The following is a 21,920-nucleotide window of genomic DNA, read 5'->3' on the forward strand; positions in this document are numbered from 1 at the left end:
TCCACCATTGTTCTCCATTCTTTTTACGAGTAGCATACTCCTTGGATTTGTTGTCATTTTTTAAGCTTCTTATTTCTTACTCTGCATAACACTTATTATGTATAAGCTTGGCATGAGTATTATTTTGTCAATTAGTGCCAAATTATGATCAATTGATCGTAGATTTGGTGTACTTTTTGTAAACTTCTAAATAGTGGAGTTCCTTATCCAGAACCTCAAAAACTAGTTGCGGGTGTGATAGGATAGCATATACGCAAGAAGATACTGTCAGTTTTATTTTTTCTTTTTTTTGTATAAAGAAGTTCGAAAAATACTCATGTTAGTTCTTAAAAGTATTAATGAATTTATAGAACTAAATTATCGTATTAGTTGGATGAAATTAACACGTTATAGGCTTTAACTATGCTGCTGCAGGACCCATTGCAGTGGTCACATCCACTCACCCAAGGCTCTTACGTATATATGTCAACCTATTCTCCATTATATGGTACCCATTGTTCTTCAACTCTTTCTGCAACACCAAAAAAAAAAAAGAAAAAAAGAAATCAAACCTCCATTTTCAAACCTGAAATAAACAAAAGAAATCTCTATTTAGAAACAATTCTTGTTTCTTTTTAGCTTTGTTGCTAAAACATACGCTGATACATTTATGGATCGATGCCGGATTTCTTCCATTAAGGTCTAGAGCTGTTAAATGAGGTACAGTACTGCAGCAAGGATGACTTGCCGGTCGGCTAAGCCATCTCTTCCATATTATATGTCTGTATTATGTTCATTTATTGCAAAGATTTGAACAGACTGTAATACATAAATGAAACAAAACTTTGGAGAGATAACATCGATCCGGCAAGTTGTCCTCGGCTACAATTCTGTCTTCATTTTCACTTGTTCATCTATGAGATATAGACTGGAAATGCTGAAGAATATGGAGCACTTTCAATGCACAGTCAAGTTACGATGTAAGTTTCCATGCTGGTATACATATATTAATATCGATCTAGATATAGGCATTTCACTCATTTTATCATGTATGAATGTCAATAATGTATGAACAAGTGGCTGGTGTGTTTGCAATTTGAAAATATCATCATCATAAGAGATAAAGATGATGGTTTCCATTTCAAGAACGGTACCAAGTTCTGCATTGCAAAAGTTTCAACAGTTGGCAATGGAAAATTAAGGTACAAATCTGTAGGGCCATCATTTGTCCTTATAACCGTTGGATCCAAGTAGTATGGAAGGGACGAGGCAAAGGTACATGATTTAAAGAGACCAGTGTTTTCCTTTATCTACAAAGACATGATTACATCAACTCAGGCCCCCACCTTACCCACCCCCGACTTTTTCTTTTTTGGTTTTAATGGCGATACAGCTTGGACATATCATTATCATCCACTTTATTGTTCTATGGAAAGGGTACATTGCAATTTAGCTAACGCTAAAAAAAGGGTCATTTCCATGTTTGAAACGAATTAAGATTGACAGATTTTAGCTTGCTAAATATAGAAGCTGGCATGACTGGCAATGTGGTCCCTTTTTTAACCAAGAATGCTTGGGATCAAAGAAACAATGTTGAATCCCATCGAACCCGATTAAGGCACGAGAACGACATGTTTTGATTTACATTTGGTTGCAGTTGCAGTAGTGAAAATTTTCCAATGCTGTGAGAAAAAAAGAGACACTTGCTATACAGTCACGTTTGACGTGCATAATGGTTAACAGCTATAGAGGGTCCATCATTGCGTACAGAAAATTAAAATTATCACAAGGTTGAGATTTTTTAGGCCTAGTTTCTCTGTCATTGAAGGTACACTGTCACATAAAGATTCATCTTCCCTATGTAAATGTCCTTTAGTTCAGGTTTCATAAGAGATAATTAATCACCATAAATTGGAAACTTTCAAGGTCTCTTTGATACAACAATATTATATCAGATTAGCTTCCATGACATAGATTTACTTTTTTTAATCTGCATATCTTTCAAGCTGCTCTATCTTGCAACTTTTCAGCACCACTAGAACCTGGTGGAACATCCAGCTAGGCGACCGTATCTCGATCCGTGGGGTTGCCATGCTGTGATGCTATGGCCATGGAGAATATAGGAACAAAGCAGAAGGCTAATGCATTTTCAATTTGCCAACATTTTCAACCCTTCTGCAAGTACCATCGCCTGAAATTGCAAGCAGCAGTGAGGAGTGCACTACAAAATGCTCCGGTCTGGTGCCGCCTTTACTTCAAAGATTGTCTGCTTAAACATTATAACTTACAAACTGCCAAAAAAAGAACAATAATTGTCATAAAAGTTAAGATTGTTGATCATGTTTCTATTTGATAGTCTATTTGTCAATCTAAAGAAATCCTGTAATTCTTCTATATATATTCATGTAAATTTGTCAAAAACTCTTCCATCATTTAGCCAGACTTGGTCAATTAGGCCATGAAAGCCGTACGAGGTTTTGGGTGTATTTTTATAAATTTTTTTTTTTTGAAGCCCCTTTTAACATACAAACATCTTTCAATATTACAAATAGTCATGAACTATTTGAAAATTTTTCATTTAAGTCCTAACCTAGTTCGAAAGTTTTTATTTATAAGTATTATTTGTTAAGTTTTTTTTTTTTAAATCCAGCTAGCCAGTCCAAGCGACGATTTGACGATCAATTTAATGTATCGGTACCCATCGACGAGTAATCTATGTCCAAATCATTGATGGAACATAAGATTGAGAAAAATTTTAAAAGTCACAGATTCCAACATTTAAAGCTATTTTATAAAAAAATATAGAAGAGAAGGATGAAACTTAATTGGAAAACAGTCAAAGAAATCATACAACAAAATTAAAATAAATGGATAAATAAATCAACCAACAACAATCAATGGGACTAAACCATCCATAAAATTATTTAATATACAAACCCTAAAGTTAGCTTTAAACTTCATTTATACGAGTTTTAAGTGAATTTGGTTTCAATGATGAATTTATTAATCATATATACCAATTAATATTTGACACGTGTATCTAATAAAAATATATTGGTAATAATTGAGATTGAAGAGATATTTAGATATCAAATTGAATATTAGAGATGTTTAATAGAGAGTTTGGGACAAAAAGCTCAAGTATGAAATTGGATTTGAAGCCAAATTTAGGTATCATTTTGAATATTGAAGTCAAATTTAGGTACTAATTCGGAAAAAAAAAGACTTAGGTACCAATTTGAACATTAAAGCTAAACTAGGGTACCAAATAGCATATTAACCCGTTCATTTATATTAGTCTCCAGTTTCTGGTCATCTTTAAAGTCACGCCTCACGCGCCCCTTCCTTATTTTCTCTGTCTTCATGCATTAGGGTTTTTCGAATTCAATTCTTAGCAAATTTCAACAACTCGTCTCCGCCTATCGTTTTTGTAATTTCCATTACCTTCTCCGTTTTGGTTCTCTTTTTTTTTTTGAAAAAAAAAATTAATTAGCCTATTTTGTTTAGAAAAAGATTCATCTTATGTTTCCAGAACGAAAGACATTATGAATTTTGCTTTATCTTCTTTAAATGCTCCCTTGACGTTGTTTTATATGTTGTTTATTGCAGATTTTATTCAATTTAATGTATTCGTCCAGAGGGACGAATGCCTACGGGCAGCAACCTTACGTTGGCCAATCCGGATACGCCCAAAATGTGAGGGTTTTAAAGACTCTGTTATCAAGCTCCTTTTTCTTTATTCGTTTCTAATGTTTTTTTTTAATGTTACGTATAATGTTGGGACTGCGTGGTTCTGGTTTTCAATGTTTTTCTAAGGATACACTGGTTGGTTTTGTAGAATGAACTGATAAATTCTACTTTCTTTGATATTGCTTCAGTACTTGACCCTTCTGTTTTCGAATTATTATTCCAAAATCTTTATTGTAGCTGAACATATAAATGTTTAATACGAGTAAATAATTGGATTTATAGCTGTGGCAATACGTCTAAATTCCCATTTTGCTATGTTCCCTTGCAATTAAACTTTAGCATGTTTTATAATTAAAGACTTATCATGGGGTCCGGTTTGTTGACAATCCTTTTGGCAAATTTTGTAGTTGGGTGCTGGTTATTCTAGTAGTTCTGTTGGAGGTCCTGATGGGGGAGCTCAATGTCCTTGTTTCTCGGCATTCATCAATTTTAGGTAGTTCTCAAGATACTGAAGTTGGTGGATACAGAGCCCTTCCTCAGTTTCAGCTCATTATGGGGGCAATATAGCTCCATATACGGCACATCTGCTTTGAGTGCTACTCAGCAGGTCAGTGGATTTGGTTTCCTTTTCCTTTGTGTTTGCTTTGGTAATTTGTAAATCTTCGAATTTTTCTTTAATTAAACCTTATCATAGAGATTTGGGGATCGGGGTTTCATCTATTGTATTCTGGATTTCTTTTCCTTGGGATTTTTTGATATGTACAATATCATTAAATGTGGTAATTTTGTACTGGACAATACTATTAAATTGTATTGGTTGAATTTTGAATTTGATGGTTTTTTTATATGTACTAGGTTCCTGCTGCAAGTTCCAAAGGGGCTGGAGCATCAGCTTTGGAAGCTCGTAATGCTTATGCCTCAGCTCTGCCAGATTCACCAAAATATGCATCTACTGACTATGTTTCATCTGCAAGTCACATTATAGTCACAAAGGTGACCAATGTATGCTGAGAAGATTCCTGACTATCCTACAGTGGAGAGAAGACAATTTGGAGAACGGCAGGGTAGTTATCTGGGGAGGGATTTGTCTAGTGAGCCAACTGGAAGATATTCTGATTCTGCTTTTTTTGGTCATCAGCATCAGGTCTAGCAATTTTATAATGTTTCCTCAATTAGCTTCTTTCTGCTTTTTATTGGCCTCATTTTCATGTTGTTGATATAAATCTGTGCCACCCTTGTCCATTTTCTAATTTTGTTCCTTTTTCTCCTTTGGTTTTAATCTTTAATATTTTCTATATTGTGCAACAGCCTGACATATATGATCGTCTTGATCAAGCTGTCTTGCTTCGACAAGAACAATTGCTCAAAGCTCAATCAGCCTCTCATGATAGTAGTTCAAGGTATTTATTATTTTTATTTTTATTATTACAAATTTGGGAGGGGGAATGGGTGACGCTTGGCTTGAACCCCGGTTTTTGGTGCCACCGTACGACACCCTTACCACTCCAACTGTGGCTATGTCGGCAAGGTATTTGTTATTTTGGTAGAATATTTAATGTATGATTTCCAATTGAGGATGTTTGTGATAGCAACAGATCTTCACTTGTAGTATTTCCTTGTAAATAAATGGCCCAGCTCAACCTTCTGACTGTTTGTTAGACGGTAATATATTGCTTACGAGACTGAGTAGCAACCCATTTCTGGCAGACAAGCTGATTATCTTGCAGCAAGGAGTGCTGCTGGTCGACATTCCGCACAAGACCTTCTGTCTTACGGAGGAAGAATAGAGGCCGATCCCCGCAGTTTATCTTTGCTTAGCTCTTCTTCTTCTTACGGTGGACAAACTCCTTCGATATTAGGGGCAGCTCCAAGGAGAAACGTTGATGATATGATGTATCCACCTAGTTCTGCAAATCCTGGTTATGGAGTGAGCCTACCACCTGGTAGAGATTATGGAACAAAGGGCTTCATGTGACAACCCTTGAGACTGAATATCCTGGTAGCACATTGTCACGCAGTGGTCTTCCTAGGATTGATGAACGCAAGGACGATAGGGCTGGTTACCTTAGGGAGTTTGAGATGAGAGAGGAGGAGCGTCGTCGGGAGCATTTGCGTGAAAGAGAGAAAGACAGAGAGAGGGAGAGGGAGAGGGAGCGAGAACGAGAAAGAGAACGACTAAGAGAACGGGAACGAGAACGTGAACGTTTGCGCATCTTGGAGCGACGGGAGAAGGAAAGAGAGCGGGAGAAGGAAAGAGAACGAGAGCGCAAGCGTGCACTTGAAGTTACACGTGCAAGAACTCCGCCAAGAGTTTCTAGGGACCACCGAGGTCCATCTTTGACAAAAGAGGCTCGACCTGTGAAGCGAGAATCCCCACGTCGTGAAGCTTCCCATAGGTGGATCTTGATGTTTTACATTCCATCCTGCTCTAGTTCTGAATGTTTAGCTCCTTGTGTTTCTCAGTCTTCTTCATAACTAACTTCATGTTCTCTATTGCTGAAGGCGCCTTTCACCTGTTAAAGAAAAAAGGAGAGAATATGTAAGCAAGGTAAAAGGACAATGCAAGAGCTTCCATTCGAAGATAGTTTGAACTTCATCAAGAATTTGCTTTTTTTTTTCCCCTTTGGAATCTGAATTTCTCTGAAATCTTCCTGTTATTAATCTTTCACGGGCGTTCAAATCTTTTGATGCTTCCTGTTGGTATTTGCCTCGTGGTCCGCTGGGCTAGTTGCTTGGATCCAAAACCTAGAGAATTCCTCATATGTTTATATGCCCTTGCTCACTCATTTTGAGTGTAATGCTTTGACCTTTGTTTCTGGGCGCTTTTCCCCCCCTATTTTGCTCCTTCAATCCTCTTCTTAGGTGGTTTTCTTTTCCCGCATCCTCTCATCCTTGTTGAGTAAACACCATATTCCTTCTACGGAGACTATTTCAAAATTTCAGAGCTTCCTGGGTTTATATTGGCAGACTGCTCTAAACAATGGTGGTTGGGTTGCACTTATAATTTTTCCAATTTATGAAAATTTACCTGTATTCTAGAGAACTTATTCAACTTTTCTGAGTTGGAGTCCATTTTCCATGTATTTACGTGTAATATTGATATTTAATTTTGTTATGTGTATGCCATTTGAAATGTTTTTGAACCTTTTTGCTATATTCTGCTTATTTGCAGGTATATACATCCAACTTGATAGATGTAGAGAGAGGTTATCTGTCAATTGATAAGCGATATCCAAGACTTTTTGTGTCTCCTGAATTTTCAAAGGTCTTTTCCTCTTTCTCTCAAAATTCAGTTATGCATTAAATTTGCATTCTTAGGTATTCTGTTTTACCTAACTTCTTCAACTGTTGTAGGTTGTTATAAACTGGCCAAAGGGGAACCTTAAGCTCTCTATGCATACTCATGTCAGGTATCTTTCCTGGATGTATTTGTTACTTGAGTCTTTGACATCTCAACCAGCATTGAACTTCTTGATCTGTTTTCTAAAGACTGAAGTGGTCTTGCCATCATGGATGTTGATATCTGTGAACTATTAATTTCTTAATCAATTAATTAGTTTTAGGACATGAAATTGCTAATGCATTGTTTTCCATGAAGCTTGGACTTTTGCTTGTGGAATAGCAAAACGATTGAGCAAAAGATTAGTTGTTGAAACTTAAGTAGTTGTGGAAGACAAGTCAAAATCCTGCCCCATGTTCATTTCATGTTATTTCTCCATCATTAACTTTGATCAACTAGATGATATTATATCTAATGCTTTTATGAAATCATAATAGTTTAATTTCTGTTGTGAGGAGCAGCTTTGAGCATGATTTCATTGAAGATAATTTAGTTGAATCCAAAGAACTTTCCAGCAAGCTTTTGCCTGTTGAGCCTGAAAAGCCAGAACAAGGAAGTACAGTGTGGAATGCAAAGGTGGGTCATTTTTAATTGTAGCATCTAATGACAAAAGCTAGAGTTTTATCTAGAATAATTTTCTTTTTCTTTGTGGGAAGCAAGTTTTATCAACTGTGACTTGGTTATTCATTTTTCTCGAGTAGCCATTTGAACATAATATCTGAATGATTTACTGAGTTCTTGCTGATTAAAGCACTTAAGCTTGTAAGTTTTGTTTTGTATTAATGTAATTTCCATTGCAATAGTTGTTTTTAAGAGTCAAGCTTCATTTGAAGTAATGTGCTACTTTGGATCAGCCTCACTTGAAATAATGATATTTCTTGTTTGGATGATAATTGAGGAATATGCTTCCAGCAGTGCCTGCTTAATCTCTATTCTTTTGGTTGAATTGCCATTATAATTGCTTGGTACTTCTGTGTCATTCCTTATGTTACAAAGCAGCCTTAGAAGGTGTTTTCTTATTTGTTTGATCTAGAAGACTAAAGCATAGAATTTAGTTTCCCAACAGTTTTCTTTTATTATCTACATAGTTATTAGCTACACTATAAGGATATCAAATATAGTAATCTTGTGCATGGTTTGTTTTAACTTTTTATGGAACTTATTTGAACATGCTAAGTACTGAGAGTATCAGTACATTTTGTTATATTTCCTATTTTGAAAGGAAGAAAATTTTATCTTGTCTTCGAATCTATTGTATCATTTTTAGACTTTACTAATAGAGAAACCTGTAGAAGCATGAGCGATGATGCGATTTAAGTAATGAATAACTTTGAGGTTTCATTTGTATAATTCATGTACGATTTAAGCTCTCCCACCTGCTTGTCTTTTTGCATTTTTTTATAGGAAAATTGAATATTCATATCAAATGTGATTTTATCATGTTATAGTAAAGTATCTTGTGATTTTGTTCAGATGATGTTGATGAGTGGATTAAGCAGGAGTTCTTTGGAAGAGCTGTCATCTGAAAAAATCCCTGATGACCGTATACCTCATATTTGCAATATTCTAAGGTTTGCTGTTCTTAAAAAGGATCATTCTTTCATGGCAATTGGTGGACCTTGTGTTTCTGCTGATGGCAGCAATCCTGCTGGTGACGAGTTCTCTCTAACTCAAACAGCCCTTAGGTTTGTCCTGTCTGGTGATAGTTGAATGCTATGGAGAGTTGTTTTGGAGAAATGTGTAACTTGATTCATTTCTCATCTGTGGAGTTGTTTTACTTGAGCAGATATGCGCAGGATGTAGTTAATCTTGATTTGCAGAAATGTCAGCATTGGAATCGTTTCCTTGAGGTATTTTTTATTCAGATTGTGTCCTGAAACCTGATGTCATATGGTTCTTGGAATTGACAAAACTGATAAAAGCTTTTCTGCTTTAGATTTGAATCTTTTTAATCAAAACTATTTGTAAGGATCCTCTGTTATTTTATTTTTTGAACCTATTGTTCAGGCTTAATTGTAAGAATGTTCATTCTATTGGACTTGAAACCCCTTTTACATTGTTATTTGCAGATACATTATGACAGAGTTGGCAAGGATGGACTGTTTAGCCATAAAGAGGTTACCGTACTGTTTGTTCCAGATTTATCTGAATGTCTCCCTTCACTTGATGAATGGCGAGCCCAATGGTTAGCTCATAGAAAAGCTGTTTCTGAGAGAGAGCGCCAGCTGTCTTTGAAAAGAGAGGTGTTGTTCTATTTTATTTTTCCTGCCTTTTCTGTTAGGTTTCCTGATCCTCAATTGAATGTCCCAAAAAATGCATGTTTGTATATAAGCATCAGCCTTGTCAAGAAGATGCATGCTTATTATGGGAATAACTGTGACCCTCTGATGTATACTTAGACACATTGATCCACAGAACAACAGAAGACAAGCCAGAATTATTACAGGATTGCAAAATGCCAAAAATCTTGATCTGTAGATTTGTCTCAAATCTAAAAATCTTGCACAAACTATAGCTTTGAGCAGTGCGTACAAGGAACTGTCAATTCCAAACTACTTGATATCAGTTTTGGGTTAAGATGGATATATGGGTGACCCATGGTAGCTTATGTCTTTTGCTATATATATGTTGTAATAAAATAGGGACTAGTGAAGGTGTTACCTACTTGACTAATGGAAATTTTGTTTACTTTCAGAAATCAAAGGAGAGGAAAGAAGGATCAAAAGGTGAATTGATTATTACAAATTTCATCATCTTGTACTTTTGCTTGCATATATTCTATGGGCAGATCAATTATGAATTGGATCGATAGCTTCTTCCTTTACTTCAAATTTTCATTTATTTTGGCTAGACAAGGAAGCAGATAATACAAAGCAAACTGAAAGAGGCAAATCAGGAAAAAAGATTATGTCCATGTCATCTAGTGATGGAGTAGTTGCCAACAAAAAGGAGAAGGATGGCAAATGTATTGAAGGAGATGGTTCTGAAGGAAAGGCTAGTGGGGGCGAAAATAAAGTTCTGGTAAAAGATGGCAGTGAAATAACTGTGGAAGGAGGTCCTGGGAAAAAGGAAAGTGGAGAAGCTGCTACTGCTAAGCCAGGTGTTGTGAAGTCCGTGAAGAAAAAGATTATAAAGAGGATTGTCAAACAGAAGGTTGCTAATAAGACAGCTGCAGAAGTAAATACTGCTAGCAAACCGAGCAACAAGGTTGAAGATGCTGGAGAGCAGAATACTAAATCAGAGATTGGCAGTCAGCTGGAAGAATCTTCTGCTGGTAGTGCAGGGATTAAAACTTTTGCACGGAAGAAGGTTACAAAAAAGGAGGCAGTTGGTAAAACTGATCAGGATGAAGATAATGATGTTCCCCTTGAGGCAAAAATGGAGGTAGAAACGGGATGCTCTGGAGATAAACCAAAGGATAATTCTGATGCCACTGCTGCAGCTGTAGAAAATGCCACTGTGAAAACAACTTTAAAGAAGAAAATTATTAAGAGGGTGCCCAAAAGAAAGGTTTCTGCTACACAAGCTAAGGATGAAGTAGCTGAAATTAAGAATGATGGTGGTGAGGATGAGAAAAAGGTTGTTTTAGCTGGAACTGAGACCTCAAATGTAGGTAAGCAAACAGGTTCAGAAAAACAAGGTAATGCTGCAAGTTCAAGTAAATCAGGATCCAAGCCTGAAAAGGAGAATAAGAAGGACGAAAAGTTAACGAACACGGAGTCGCTGAATGACAAGAAAAAGGTTAACACTAAGTATACTTGTGATGTCAAGGGGGCAAATTGAAAGAAGGGGAAAAGCCAAAAGATGAGAAAGAGGAAAAAGATGGTAAAGATGAATCCCGAAGTAATACTAACAAAGAATTGAAAGAAAAGAGGAAGCCTGAAGAGCCTTCTCTGAAGCATCCTGGATTGATTCTACAAACAAAGTGGAGCAAGGATTCTAAAGTAAGTTAATAATATCTTTGAAGCAGTGTCTTGTACACTGGGTTGAAATTTTGTGAAGGAAAATGTTTTTTATGCATAAACTGTCTCATATTCCTATCTTGTACTTGTCTAATTATGAGTCCCAATGCTGCAGTTGCGTCCGTTGTCACTTTCACTGGATTCACTTTTGGATTATACAGACAAGGACATTGAAGAATCCACATTTGAGGTTTCCTTCTCCTTATTATCTTTCTGCCTTAATATCTACATTCGTTTTAATATTTTCCATCCTATATATTTTCGTTTTTAACTTCATGATTTACATCAAGTGCATTCCATTTTTTGTTTTTAACATTGCTGAAGCAGTTTTTGTTTTTATTCTTACTCTATAATTTACATCAAGTGCATTCCATTTTTGCAGCTTTCATTATTTGCTGAGGTGCTTTATGAAATGCTTCAGTATCAAATGGGTTGCCGTATTTTAACATTTCTCCAGGTTGGTTTATGATGATTATTCTTTATTTTACCTAATTCCCTATAAAAGATTTGTCACTGACATCCTTTTCATTTTGTAGAAACTGCGAGTAAGATTTATTACAAAAAGAAATCAGCGTAAGAGGCAACGGGAAGAAAAATCTGACAAGGAAACTAAGAAAACATCGCCAACAAAAAGATCGAAAAGCAATGAGCTCCCTGTGATGAAAAATGAATCTACTAAGTTGGACGCATCAACTGCAACTCAGCAGGGGGATGAAATGATTGTGACCAAGGAAGAAACTACCACAGATCAAGTTGAGGAGCCAAAGATGGCCAATGAAGAAACTAATGTTGATCATGTTGAGGAGCCAAAGATAAAAGATGAAATAGAGGAAGAAGATCCAGAGGAAGATCCTGAAGAATATGAAGAAATGGAGGATGCAAGTCAACCCAATTCCTCTATTGAGGTAGAGTTTCTTCCTCCTCTTTAAACAGGGAAGCTGAAATATTTTTGTCGGACATTATTTTCACTAAAGAATTTCTGGATGCATCCCTTGAATTTCAATCTTTTCGTTCTATACTACTAATATTTTATGTTATATTATGATTGACTTTCCATTTTACACCTGGATTACTTCAGGGTGGTTTGATTCAGCAAATTCATTTTCATATGTTTATTGCTGTTATTTATCCTAATTAATGAAAGATTGTAACTCAGAAAAATGAAGAAGAGAAGGCACAAACGGATGCTAAGCCTGAAAAGGGGTCTGAAAAGGAGGCTGAGAAGATTGAAGCTATGGCATCTACCAAATCTGAAATAACCACAAAAGCTGCTAGTACAGATGCTGGGCCTGAGGGAGAAATGTCAAGAAAGGAGCAGAAAGTTGATCCTAATAAGAAGGTGCCTGCTATTGATAAGGATTTGTTGCAGGTATTTTCCATTTTACTTCCATTTCCCTTGCCTCAAATCTTTCCCATTTATTTAATGCTTTTTCATCTCTTATTAATGCAAGTCTCGTTTGTAAATAGGCTTTCAGGTTTTTTGACCGGAATCGAGTTGGCTACGTTAGGGTGAGATCTAAATCTTAATACTTATTTTGGTATATTCTTTTACAATGGTGATGATTGGTGGACGCTGGTATTATACAGGTCGAAGATATGAGGTTGATGATTCATAGCTTGGGAAAGTTTCTATCTCATAGGGATGTCAAAGTAGGATTCACGATTCTATGATTCTTTCTGCAGTTGTTTGTCATAATTTAACTTTTTATATGGTACTCTTGCATTATGGGTACTCATGGCATTCTTTACCTGCATCAGGAACTAGTGCAAAGTGCATTGTTAGAGAGCAACACAGGAAGGGACGATCACATTCTTTACGATAAGCTGGTTCGTATGTCTGACATATAAAAGCCTTTGGGGTCCAATAAGATGTTATAATCTGTTTTGCATCAAATGAGGCATTCCCATTCAAGGTGCGACTCATAGGAGCTAAACTTGAGTCACTGACGTTCAAATAGAGGGTTTTAGCTTCTCTTAGTGTATAAGCTATTGGTATATGCAAGGGATTGTTTGCTCATGGCATATATCATGTCAAGAGATTAGTCCAATGTGGTCTGTGGTCTTAGGCCTTAGTGAATGTTCTTAATCTATTTGTTTTCATTTTCCTTATTTGAATTGAGATCAACTGTATTTTAGCCAATAATTGTTGGATATCTATGGTGGTATTCGGTCAAAACTTCTTTGAAGCAGCTCTTGTCTGCTATTTTGATGATAGGTTCAAACTTTGTTGGTCCTCGAAAAAGAAAACTGATGGTATTCCATGTGATTTTACATGGTATGACAGCCGTTAAAGGGAGTAAATGAATGGGGGTGTGAGTAGAAAGGGGGCACATTAACGGAAGTGAATAGTAAAAGAGCCGTAATTAAAAAGTAGAACATGTTGGCAGGCAATTCCTCACTCACAACTAGTTTTGGTAAACAAAGTAATACAAAGAGCGGTTTCCCATTTAGCCACCAACTGCATCTGTTTCAACATTCGTTAATTCATCCTTCAAGCTGACACATTATCTCACCCTACCTATTCTCTCTTAACAATAATAAATCTTGAAGTATTGAGATGAATATAAGCTTGTAACAAATAAGTAAATAAATATGTTTGTTTGTGTGGTTTTATGAGGAGTTAATATTGAGCTTGTAGCTGCTGATCAACTCTATTTAATGGTAGTGATTCCAATCCAAAATCCGCCTCAATTTTGGATGGATTGTCGGGCACTTGATTTCAAAGGGGTAGAAAAGCTAATTCATAATTTCTTCATTTTTCTCCTAATAAATATTTCCAAAATCTAAAGCCAAGGTACCTCTCTCCGGGATATTAGATTATGTTAAGCATGGGGTGAGTATAGGCTTAGATGATTATTATGGAAGACATAAATATCACAAATGCTTCAACCTAACAGCAAAGCTAGGAATTAAATCACCTTTTTTTTTTCTTACCACGTTTTTCAGAAATTGGGGGTAATTTCCACAATTTCTGCAAACTTAATCATTTATTACAAGTAGCTCCACCATTTTATTTCATCTTAAATGAAGAATTCATAAAAAAATCTTTGCTTCATCAAATTTCTCAACAGCTTATAGATTAACATTGCTATCATTATTAATAAAATCTCATTAATGTAATTAATTAATCTGATTTAATGATTAATTACTTGAAAACTTTCAAGGAAAAAAACATTTAAGTGCCATTAAAATGTATGATTAATGAAACGAAGAAACAAAGATTTTATTAATACACCATTTCTTTGTTATATATGTATACATACCTTGAATTAATTCGTAGCATTTTTTACTTAATTATTAATTCTTTCTTTTTAAAATCAAATGTTTGGTGGAATTGTTGTTGTTTTGAAACCATGCTTTTAATTAATCACTTAATAATTACATTTTAAAGCAAATGTATATCCAATTTACACATACAACCATCCTCTCCTTTCTTTTTTTTATTTTTTGGGAAATGAAAAACCACCGACTTTCTCCCAAAGTCTTAGGAACAAAAAAAAAAAATCTTTTTATATTAAATGCCACCTATTAAAACATGGTCATGATATCAAATTAAAATTTTCAACCTATATCAAATACACCCTAAATCTCAAATTAATTTTTATATGCTTACAATCATATATCATGATGGTTGTGATTCTTTTTCTTTAAAACAACCTTATTATATTAATTGGTATTTGAGTTTAATATTTTTTCTAATGTGGTACTTATATTTTGTAAAAATTATACATTTTGGTACCCAAAGATTATAATGTTGACTTGTTACTTTTTATTGTGTAATTCGAGTTTTAAAGTTGATTTGATTAAAAGTAATTGCTAATAATATTAGGTTTGAATTCTCATTATTTTTTTAATAGAGTAAATTTAGTGTTAATTGTGAATTCATTTAATTAATTAAATTGATGACCGTGAATTTTATCAATTTTTAGGTTTGATTTTAATAATAGATTAAGGGTATTGATGGTATCATGTATGCAAAAATGAGTTAGAAAAAAATTGTGAATCTGATCAAGTAATAAATATATATAAAGAAAATTAAATGACATTGGTTGTCCATAATAAATTGATTAACTATATCTAGATGTAATAATAAAGGAGGGTATAATGGTCATATATCATTATCTATGTTTACAACACAATTGCCTTTATATTATATCGCACTCATATCCCTACTCCCAATCACCTCTCCCCTCATTTTCATCGCTTTCAACTTTATATATATGTTCATTGTGTTGATCCAAAAAGCCAAAGGGAGTTCACAGAAATTGTTATACAGTTCTAGCTAAGGTTCATTTGAAAGATACATACATACATATATATATATGGGGAGGTCACCATGTTGTGAGAAGGTAGGGTTGAAGAAAGGTCCATGGACCCCAGAAGAAGATCAAAAGCTCTTAGCTTACATTGAACAACATGGCCATGGAAGCTGGCGTGCCTTGCCTTTAAAAGCTGGTCTTCATTTCTCAATATCTTTATACATATATATATGTTTTTGCTTGCTATATATTAATTTGATATATATATGTATGTATATAGGGCTTCAAAGATGTGGAAAGAGTTGCCGACTGAGATGGATTAACTACTTGAGACCTGATATCAAAAGAGGAAAGTTCAGTTTACAAGAAGAACAGACCATTATTCAACTCCATGCCCTTCTTGGAAACAGGTACTTTAATATTAAACATAATCCAAACCCCATTTTTTATATTAATTTGTGTATATATATATGTATAGGTGGTCTGCCATAGCTACTCATTTGCCGAAAAGAACAGACAATGAGATCAAGAACTACTGGAACACACATCTAAAGAAAAGGCTAACCAAAATGGGGATCGATCCTGTCACCCACAAGCCTAAAACCGATGCACTCGGCTCCACCACTGGTAACCCTAAAGATGCTGCTAACCTTAGTCACATGGCTCAATGGGAGAGTGCTCGTTTAGAAGCTGAAGCTAGACTGGTTCGTGAGTCCAAGCTAGTTCCTTCAAACCCTCCTCAAAGCAACCATTTCACTGCCGTTGCGCCTTCGCCGACTCCGGCAACTAGACCGCAATGCCTCGACGTACTCAAAGCATGGCAAGGTGTCGTCTGCGGGTTATTCACTTTCAACATGGACAATAACAACTTACAGTCCCCTACGTCAACGTTGAACTTCATGGAGAACACCACAACATTGCCCATGTCATCATCATCGTCTGTTAATGGAATGTTTAATGAAAACTTTGGTTGGAACTCATCGATTAATCCATGTGAAAGTGGGGATAATTTGAAAGTTGAATATGGCAGTGATCAAATTCCAGAGTTAAAGGAAAGATTGGATCATCCAATGGAATTGCATGAAATGGACTATTCTTCAGAGGGTACATGGTTTCAAGAGTTGTTTGGATTTAATGGTTTATGATTCTGCAGAAGGATTCATCAAAGGAAAGAAAGCTATCTGGTTTCATCTTTGAAGTTCACTTAAGTGTAGGATTTTTATTCACAAGTGCCTTCACATATTACCATTAACTGTAATAATAAACCTTCAAATTAATAAATTAAAAAACTCACAAGGGTTTTTGGCCTATCTAATGTTTTCACTTCCAAAGAAAAATGAGATATATATCATCTATTTGCTATTTTTTAAATAGAATATTAAAGAAAAGGAAGATGGTGGGTGCATAAGAGTGAGTAACATAGGTAGCTATAACTCATTAATAATGGCGTTCATTTCTTACAATCATCTAATGTTGTTGAATATCTTTAAATAATTAAATACCAAGCTGCTGCTTTTCCTTGAATAATTTTGCTAATGGTTGTTTTTGAATAACATGAATATCTGACAACAATCTTGGTCTCTCCCAACTGGGCCTAAAACATTTCTACAATTTGTATGCACAATAATAATATTGAAATTTTACAACATCCACCAGACAAGAGCAACCATTACAAAATATGCGTTTATCATTGACTCATTTCTAAAAGAATTAAAACGAAATTTTCACAGAAAGTCCACCTAAAACTTTGAAGCCCATAAAAGATGCAAATTAAAATAAGGGTGTGAACCATACACTTCAGTATGAAATTATAATCTCCAAATATTAGTGTAAAAACAATAATGTCTAAATCCAGTAATCATTCTCAACATATAAGTATGTATATATAATACCCTCAAGCAATTCCAATACTACAAATAGAAGCTATATTCTTTAAGATCCACCTATTGTGACACACTTAGCCCTTTCTTTATTATAACTGGGGCCCTTGTTTATTGCATTATCACAAATTTAGCCGTTATCAATTATAGTTCATCTATGAAAAAAATTACTATGTAAATCAAGTAATCAAATTATACTATACATTATATTTCAAGTTTGTGATAAATGAAGTTACATTGGAGTATAGGCCTATATGGTTTTCATCTTTGGCCATCATAGTTATACATTTTTACTTTATATCAGGCCCTCTTGATCTTCAAGCGATCTTTTCCGGGCTTTCAGGTTGAGCTCGAGACTTTGAGGTAACGGAGGTGTTCTTCCCCTGCGGAAGAGAACCACGAGTGCCCTCACCGTTCGGCAAAGATCGAATACCTACACAATAGTACCAGAGATTCTATAAGAAAATGGCTTCCGTACTGGACAAGCAAACAGTTTCTGAATCTAACTAACCGATGAAGCATCGATCTCTGCAACACCTTCACATCCTTGCCCTCCTCCCTGCATTAAGTCACAATATTTTGCAGCTTCATTCTCATCTTCGAATACCTGTATGTAAACTGGAGATGAGTCCGAAAACACTTGTGATGAACCAAGGTAAAAGTATTAAGAAGGCCCCTTATTAGGAGTTAGATACCCTTTAATTAAAAAACGAACAAATTAATCCCAATACATTACATCAAAGAGCAAATTAGTCATTTCTTTTAAAATTTTCATACATTTGTACGGTTAAATACTGAAGTGATTGACAAAATAACTGGAAGTGACACATAGTGTCATGGGCAAAGCTAGAAATTTGTTTTAAGGGGGGCCAAAGATGAATCGCAAATTTGTTAAATACTACTATATTAACTTATAATTTCATAAACTTCAAAGGGACTAAAAAGCATATTTACAATTTTCTGAGAGTGCTAAGTCCACCTCTGCATGTCATGTCATGTATACCTCGTGCTAACATATTGGGACCAGTTTTTAATAGTAAAAATAGATGAAATTTTAACAAAAGGACTAGTTTGCTCTTTGATCTAATGTACAGGGACTAATTTACCTATTTTTCAGTATAGAGGGCAAAATGCAATCTGACTCCTAGTATAGGAGCTTCCATGATACTTTTACAGATAAACCAACAGAAAGAAAGTGAATGCTATAAGATAAAATGACAGCTTGATCTATTTACACCCGGAAAACTGCAAGCAATTTGAAACTCGGAAGCGTTACCGGTTTGGAGAAATAAAGGCATATCATATAGCATACAGCAAGGATATACTAATTTTAAACCATGGACATACAAAGTCCTGGAAGTCCTTGATTAATTGTGATTGTTATTTGATTCATTGACAACCGAGACTACACAATGAAAAAAAAAAAAAAAAACGAAACACAAAATCAATGATACTTACAAGAACTCCTTCCCTAACATCCTCCACCAGCATCTCAAACTTAGTACCAGATCTAGGCTGTTCGGTTTTGTTTCCGAACCCAGAACTCCGCTTTCCTCCTTTGGAAAACAATAACCCAAGTTCCGTTTCGACTTCACTGTTAAAAGAAAAGAATGTAAGGCAGGGCATGCATAAGAAAATAGTTCAAGAAAAGATTATCCTGGGGTTTTTGGAACTAAATTAGACCTGCGGTTTCTTCGAGTTTTCATTGTGCACAACTGGTTTTCCTTGTGAGTTAACACGTATACAGGTTTCAAAGGATCTCTCCATGGATTTGCCTCCAACACTGAAACAAAAGATCAGATGCAGAAAAGTACTTAAGCTTTGTAAAAAGAAACAACATATCAAAAATTTACATCAATAAATTCCAGTTTTGGTCACCAAGTACATACAAAACTCATATACTCTATAGTAAAAGTATCATGGAGCCTTTGTACTACGAGTCAAATTGCATTTTGCCCCCTCTACTAAAAAATAGGCAAATTAGTCCATGTATGTTATAGCTCAAGAGTTTATTGGTCCTTCAAGTTAAAACTTCATCCATTTGTACTTTTATCTACACTCTATATATGTTAGTTCAAAAAGAAAAGGGAGTAAAATGCAGTCCAACTCTAGTAGAAGAGCTCTATGGTACATTACCTATACACGGATCAGACTGACCTTTTTGGTGAAGTACTCGTGATCAATATATATCCAGCATATGTATGAGCATATAACTCTTCAAATACATTACAAAACATGGAATAAAAAACATCATTATACATGATGTGACATTCACACCCGAGTCCAGAGGCTGGTAGCATGATTGGTTAATTCTATGGAAGAAGTATAACCTATGAACTATAGCAAATAGCATCTAACTACAGAAATGCCTAAAGAAGAAAGCTACAATTACAGACAATCCACTAAGCAATAACAGCGTTTGGCTAAAGTAGTCATTTTTAGGCTACAATCACAATTAAAGCTAAAGAGAGTAGACAAATGCATTGAAAAACACCAAAATTTGCAGAGCTTTGTTTACCATCATAACTGCTGCTATCAAACTTTGCTGCAAATGCCTCCGCATATCATACGCCCGAGATGAAACCCGTCGCAAGAACTCGCTGGAAGTAGATGGAATCGTACCGTCCAAATGAACGCCCTTTCAACCTCGTCTTTCTCACCATCAACATCATCATCGTTACCACCATGACCATCTTCTTCTCCTCTTCTCGCATCCCCTCCGTTGAATTTGCATTTACAATCAACAACTCGATTCAATCTCCCCTTAAGCTTCACGCCAAAGAAAGACGAAAAGCGAGGAAGACGGGTATTGGTGGCAAACGAGAAGGCAACAACTTGGGACGATGCCGCCGTCGTGTCGGTAAAGGGTTGGTCGAGGTAGAACTATAGATGGAGAGACAGACGACAGGGAATCCATGTCAAAAAAAAAAATCTGGGTTTTTTCTGTAGTTTGTGAGAGAGAATTTTCAGGATTAATCGTGGATCAATTCAAAGGCGTGAAAGACGGGAACTTGGTTGCCGTGGAGAACTGTGTTAACTCAGTAGAACAGAGAACGCCAAGTTTGCTTTTGTGAACCTCTTTCCCTGTATTTGACCAATCTGGCAGATTTTATTTTTTATTTGCTTATGTAGAGGTGGCCAACCCGAGGTGTTGAGATTTGGGACCGACCAACATATCTAAGGCTCTGATCTTGTCCCTCTGATTCATCTCTTGTAACACATAAAAAATATAAAGCAAATTAACCATAATCCCAGTATACGTACACGTTTATAATTCATCCATATGTACAATACTCCACTAAGTTAACATTTAACACATAATTAAAGATGACTAACTCGTTCAACTCATCTCATAGCTATATTAATTTTGATACATGTATAATTGTATAATTTAATGAAATTCTCAGTTCATATTATGTTTTTATGTCATGCCAACTGAAAATTTCACTAACAATAACAAAATTACAGGAGAGTAGGTCACTCCATATTTGATCAAATGAACAAAGCATTTTAAGGAATTTCTGTGATAATGATAAAGCACAAGTAGAGTGAAAATTAATGGTTCATTGCCATTCCAAGTAAATCTTCTAATCCTATGCTCTATACATCAATGAGCAGAGGCAATATACGGGTAACATCCACCTAGGGATCCAAGTTCTGATTCCGACTAGTCGAAACGAACAGGATGATCCTCTCACTGCAAAAAAAAAAGCCAAAAAAACCATATGCAAAGACTAAGAACTAAGTATTTAACAACATTTTGCAAGGTTCCATGGAGCACAATGAATGGAAGACCAAGCCAATCTGGATAACAGGTAATTATAACTGAAAATCTATCCACATTCTAAGGAAGCTCACTCTAATTTTTACCATTTGCACCCATACTCCAAACGATACTAGGATTGCGGAATCTCAGCGGCTGCATAACCTAATGGTCCTAATTCCATGCGGATAACCTCAGAAATAGCAACGTATTGTGTTACTCTATAGCTGCAATCACAAACCCTTAACAACTTTACAACATTAACTCGACAGCCTCAGATTTATTGAGAACAGAAACTTTTCACGAAACTGCACACCATTCGCCATCTTGCCTGGACCCTGATCAGGGAAAACCTCGACTGCAAAGATGGCGCAATGTTATTCACATGCAGCCATGTCAGTTCCAAGCTATCCACCTAGTGCACTCCTCTGCATGAGTATTCCCTTGTCTTCATTACAAGCAAGATTTCTTGAGAACTCGAGCACAAGCTCCTGAAGTCTCACTTTTCTTACCTCGGACTTTTACTTTCATATATTTTTCCATTCGGCTGAGTACACCGAGCCACAGTTTGCAAATGTAGTTAACTGAGAAGCCATGAGCAGCTGAAGAACACTTTGGAAAGGAGCTTTGTGGCAAGAATAAGTGTGCCTCCATGTTTCGGTAGTCTTTTGGTGCCTGGCAATTTCAAGCAAGTCATCGAGCATGTGAAGATCACAAGATCAAACCTGCAACCATAAACCATGGAAATGTGGATCCTCTACTCAGAAGCACTTTGCAATGATAGAAGAGCATGGTTTTGACCTCTTCTCTCGGTCCAAACAATTTCTGAGTCCGCACAACCAACCATAAATCACCATATCCGAGAATCTTACCAGCATCGTCCTCTCCATTGCTTCCTTAGCCTCACGTCCACCTTGCCAAACATCAACTGAACCGGCTGATCCATAAGATTTTTAACATGCACGTCCAGATCGGTAGGCTGGGCTGGTCAACAAATTCGCAGAAAGATGCCGGTGGGGCGGGGCAGGATGTAGTGCAGAGATCAAT

The 21,920-nt window shown here is 35.8% G+C and overlaps 2 protein-coding genes and 1 pseudogene across 2 annotated transcripts; 2 read left to right on the top strand and 1 right to left on the bottom strand.

Annotated features, from left to right (window-relative positions):
- The first annotated feature begins 3,334 nt into the window (after nucleotides 1-3,334).
- Nucleotides 3,335-13,180, top strand: LOC107934907 (protein SHORT ROOT IN SALT MEDIUM 1). The gene is given in 28 exon segments (XM_041110511.1): nucleotides 3,335-3,409; nucleotides 3,589-3,675; nucleotides 4,077-4,132; nucleotides 4,134-4,198; nucleotides 4,201-4,224; nucleotides 4,227-4,276; nucleotides 4,525-4,664; nucleotides 4,666-4,813; nucleotides 4,978-5,069; nucleotides 5,377-5,624; nucleotides 5,627-6,065; nucleotides 6,172-6,217; nucleotides 6,842-6,934; nucleotides 7,024-7,079; nucleotides 7,471-7,585; nucleotides 8,483-8,694; nucleotides 8,796-8,859; nucleotides 9,079-9,252; nucleotides 9,705-9,735; nucleotides 9,861-10,780; nucleotides 10,783-10,953; nucleotides 11,087-11,161; nucleotides 11,354-11,428; nucleotides 11,508-11,876; nucleotides 12,128-12,340; nucleotides 12,439-12,480; nucleotides 12,559-12,621; nucleotides 12,730-13,180. Coding segments are annotated over 27 exon segments (4,143 nt in total). The 5' UTR covers nucleotides 3,335-3,409; nucleotides 3,589-3,603; the 3' UTR covers nucleotides 12,820-13,180.
- Nucleotides 13,181-15,154: 1,974 nt separating this feature from the next.
- On the top strand, nucleotides 15,155-16,538 carry LOC107934870 (transcription factor MYB106). Its single transcript, XM_016867389.2, has 3 exons — nucleotides 15,155-15,426; nucleotides 15,511-15,640; nucleotides 15,709-16,538. Exons 1-3 carry the CDS (start codon nucleotides 15,294-15,296, stop codon nucleotides 16,373-16,375), a joined length of 930 nt encoding a protein of 309 aa, XP_016722878.1. The 5' UTR covers nucleotides 15,155-15,293; the 3' UTR covers nucleotides 16,376-16,538.
- Nucleotides 16,539-17,294: 756 nt separating this feature from the next.
- On the bottom strand, nucleotides 17,295-21,810 carry LOC121226923 (uncharacterized; annotated as a pseudogene).
- Between the last annotated feature and the right edge of the window lie 110 nt (nucleotides 21,811-21,920).

This window comes from Gossypium hirsutum, unplaced genomic scaffold, assembly GCF_007990345.1.
Source record: "Gossypium hirsutum isolate 1008001.06 unplaced genomic scaffold, Gossypium_hirsutum_v2.1 scaffold_653, whole genome shotgun sequence".
In the NCBI taxonomy this organism is placed as follows: Eukaryota; Viridiplantae; Streptophyta; class Magnoliopsida; order Malvales; family Malvaceae; genus Gossypium; species Gossypium hirsutum.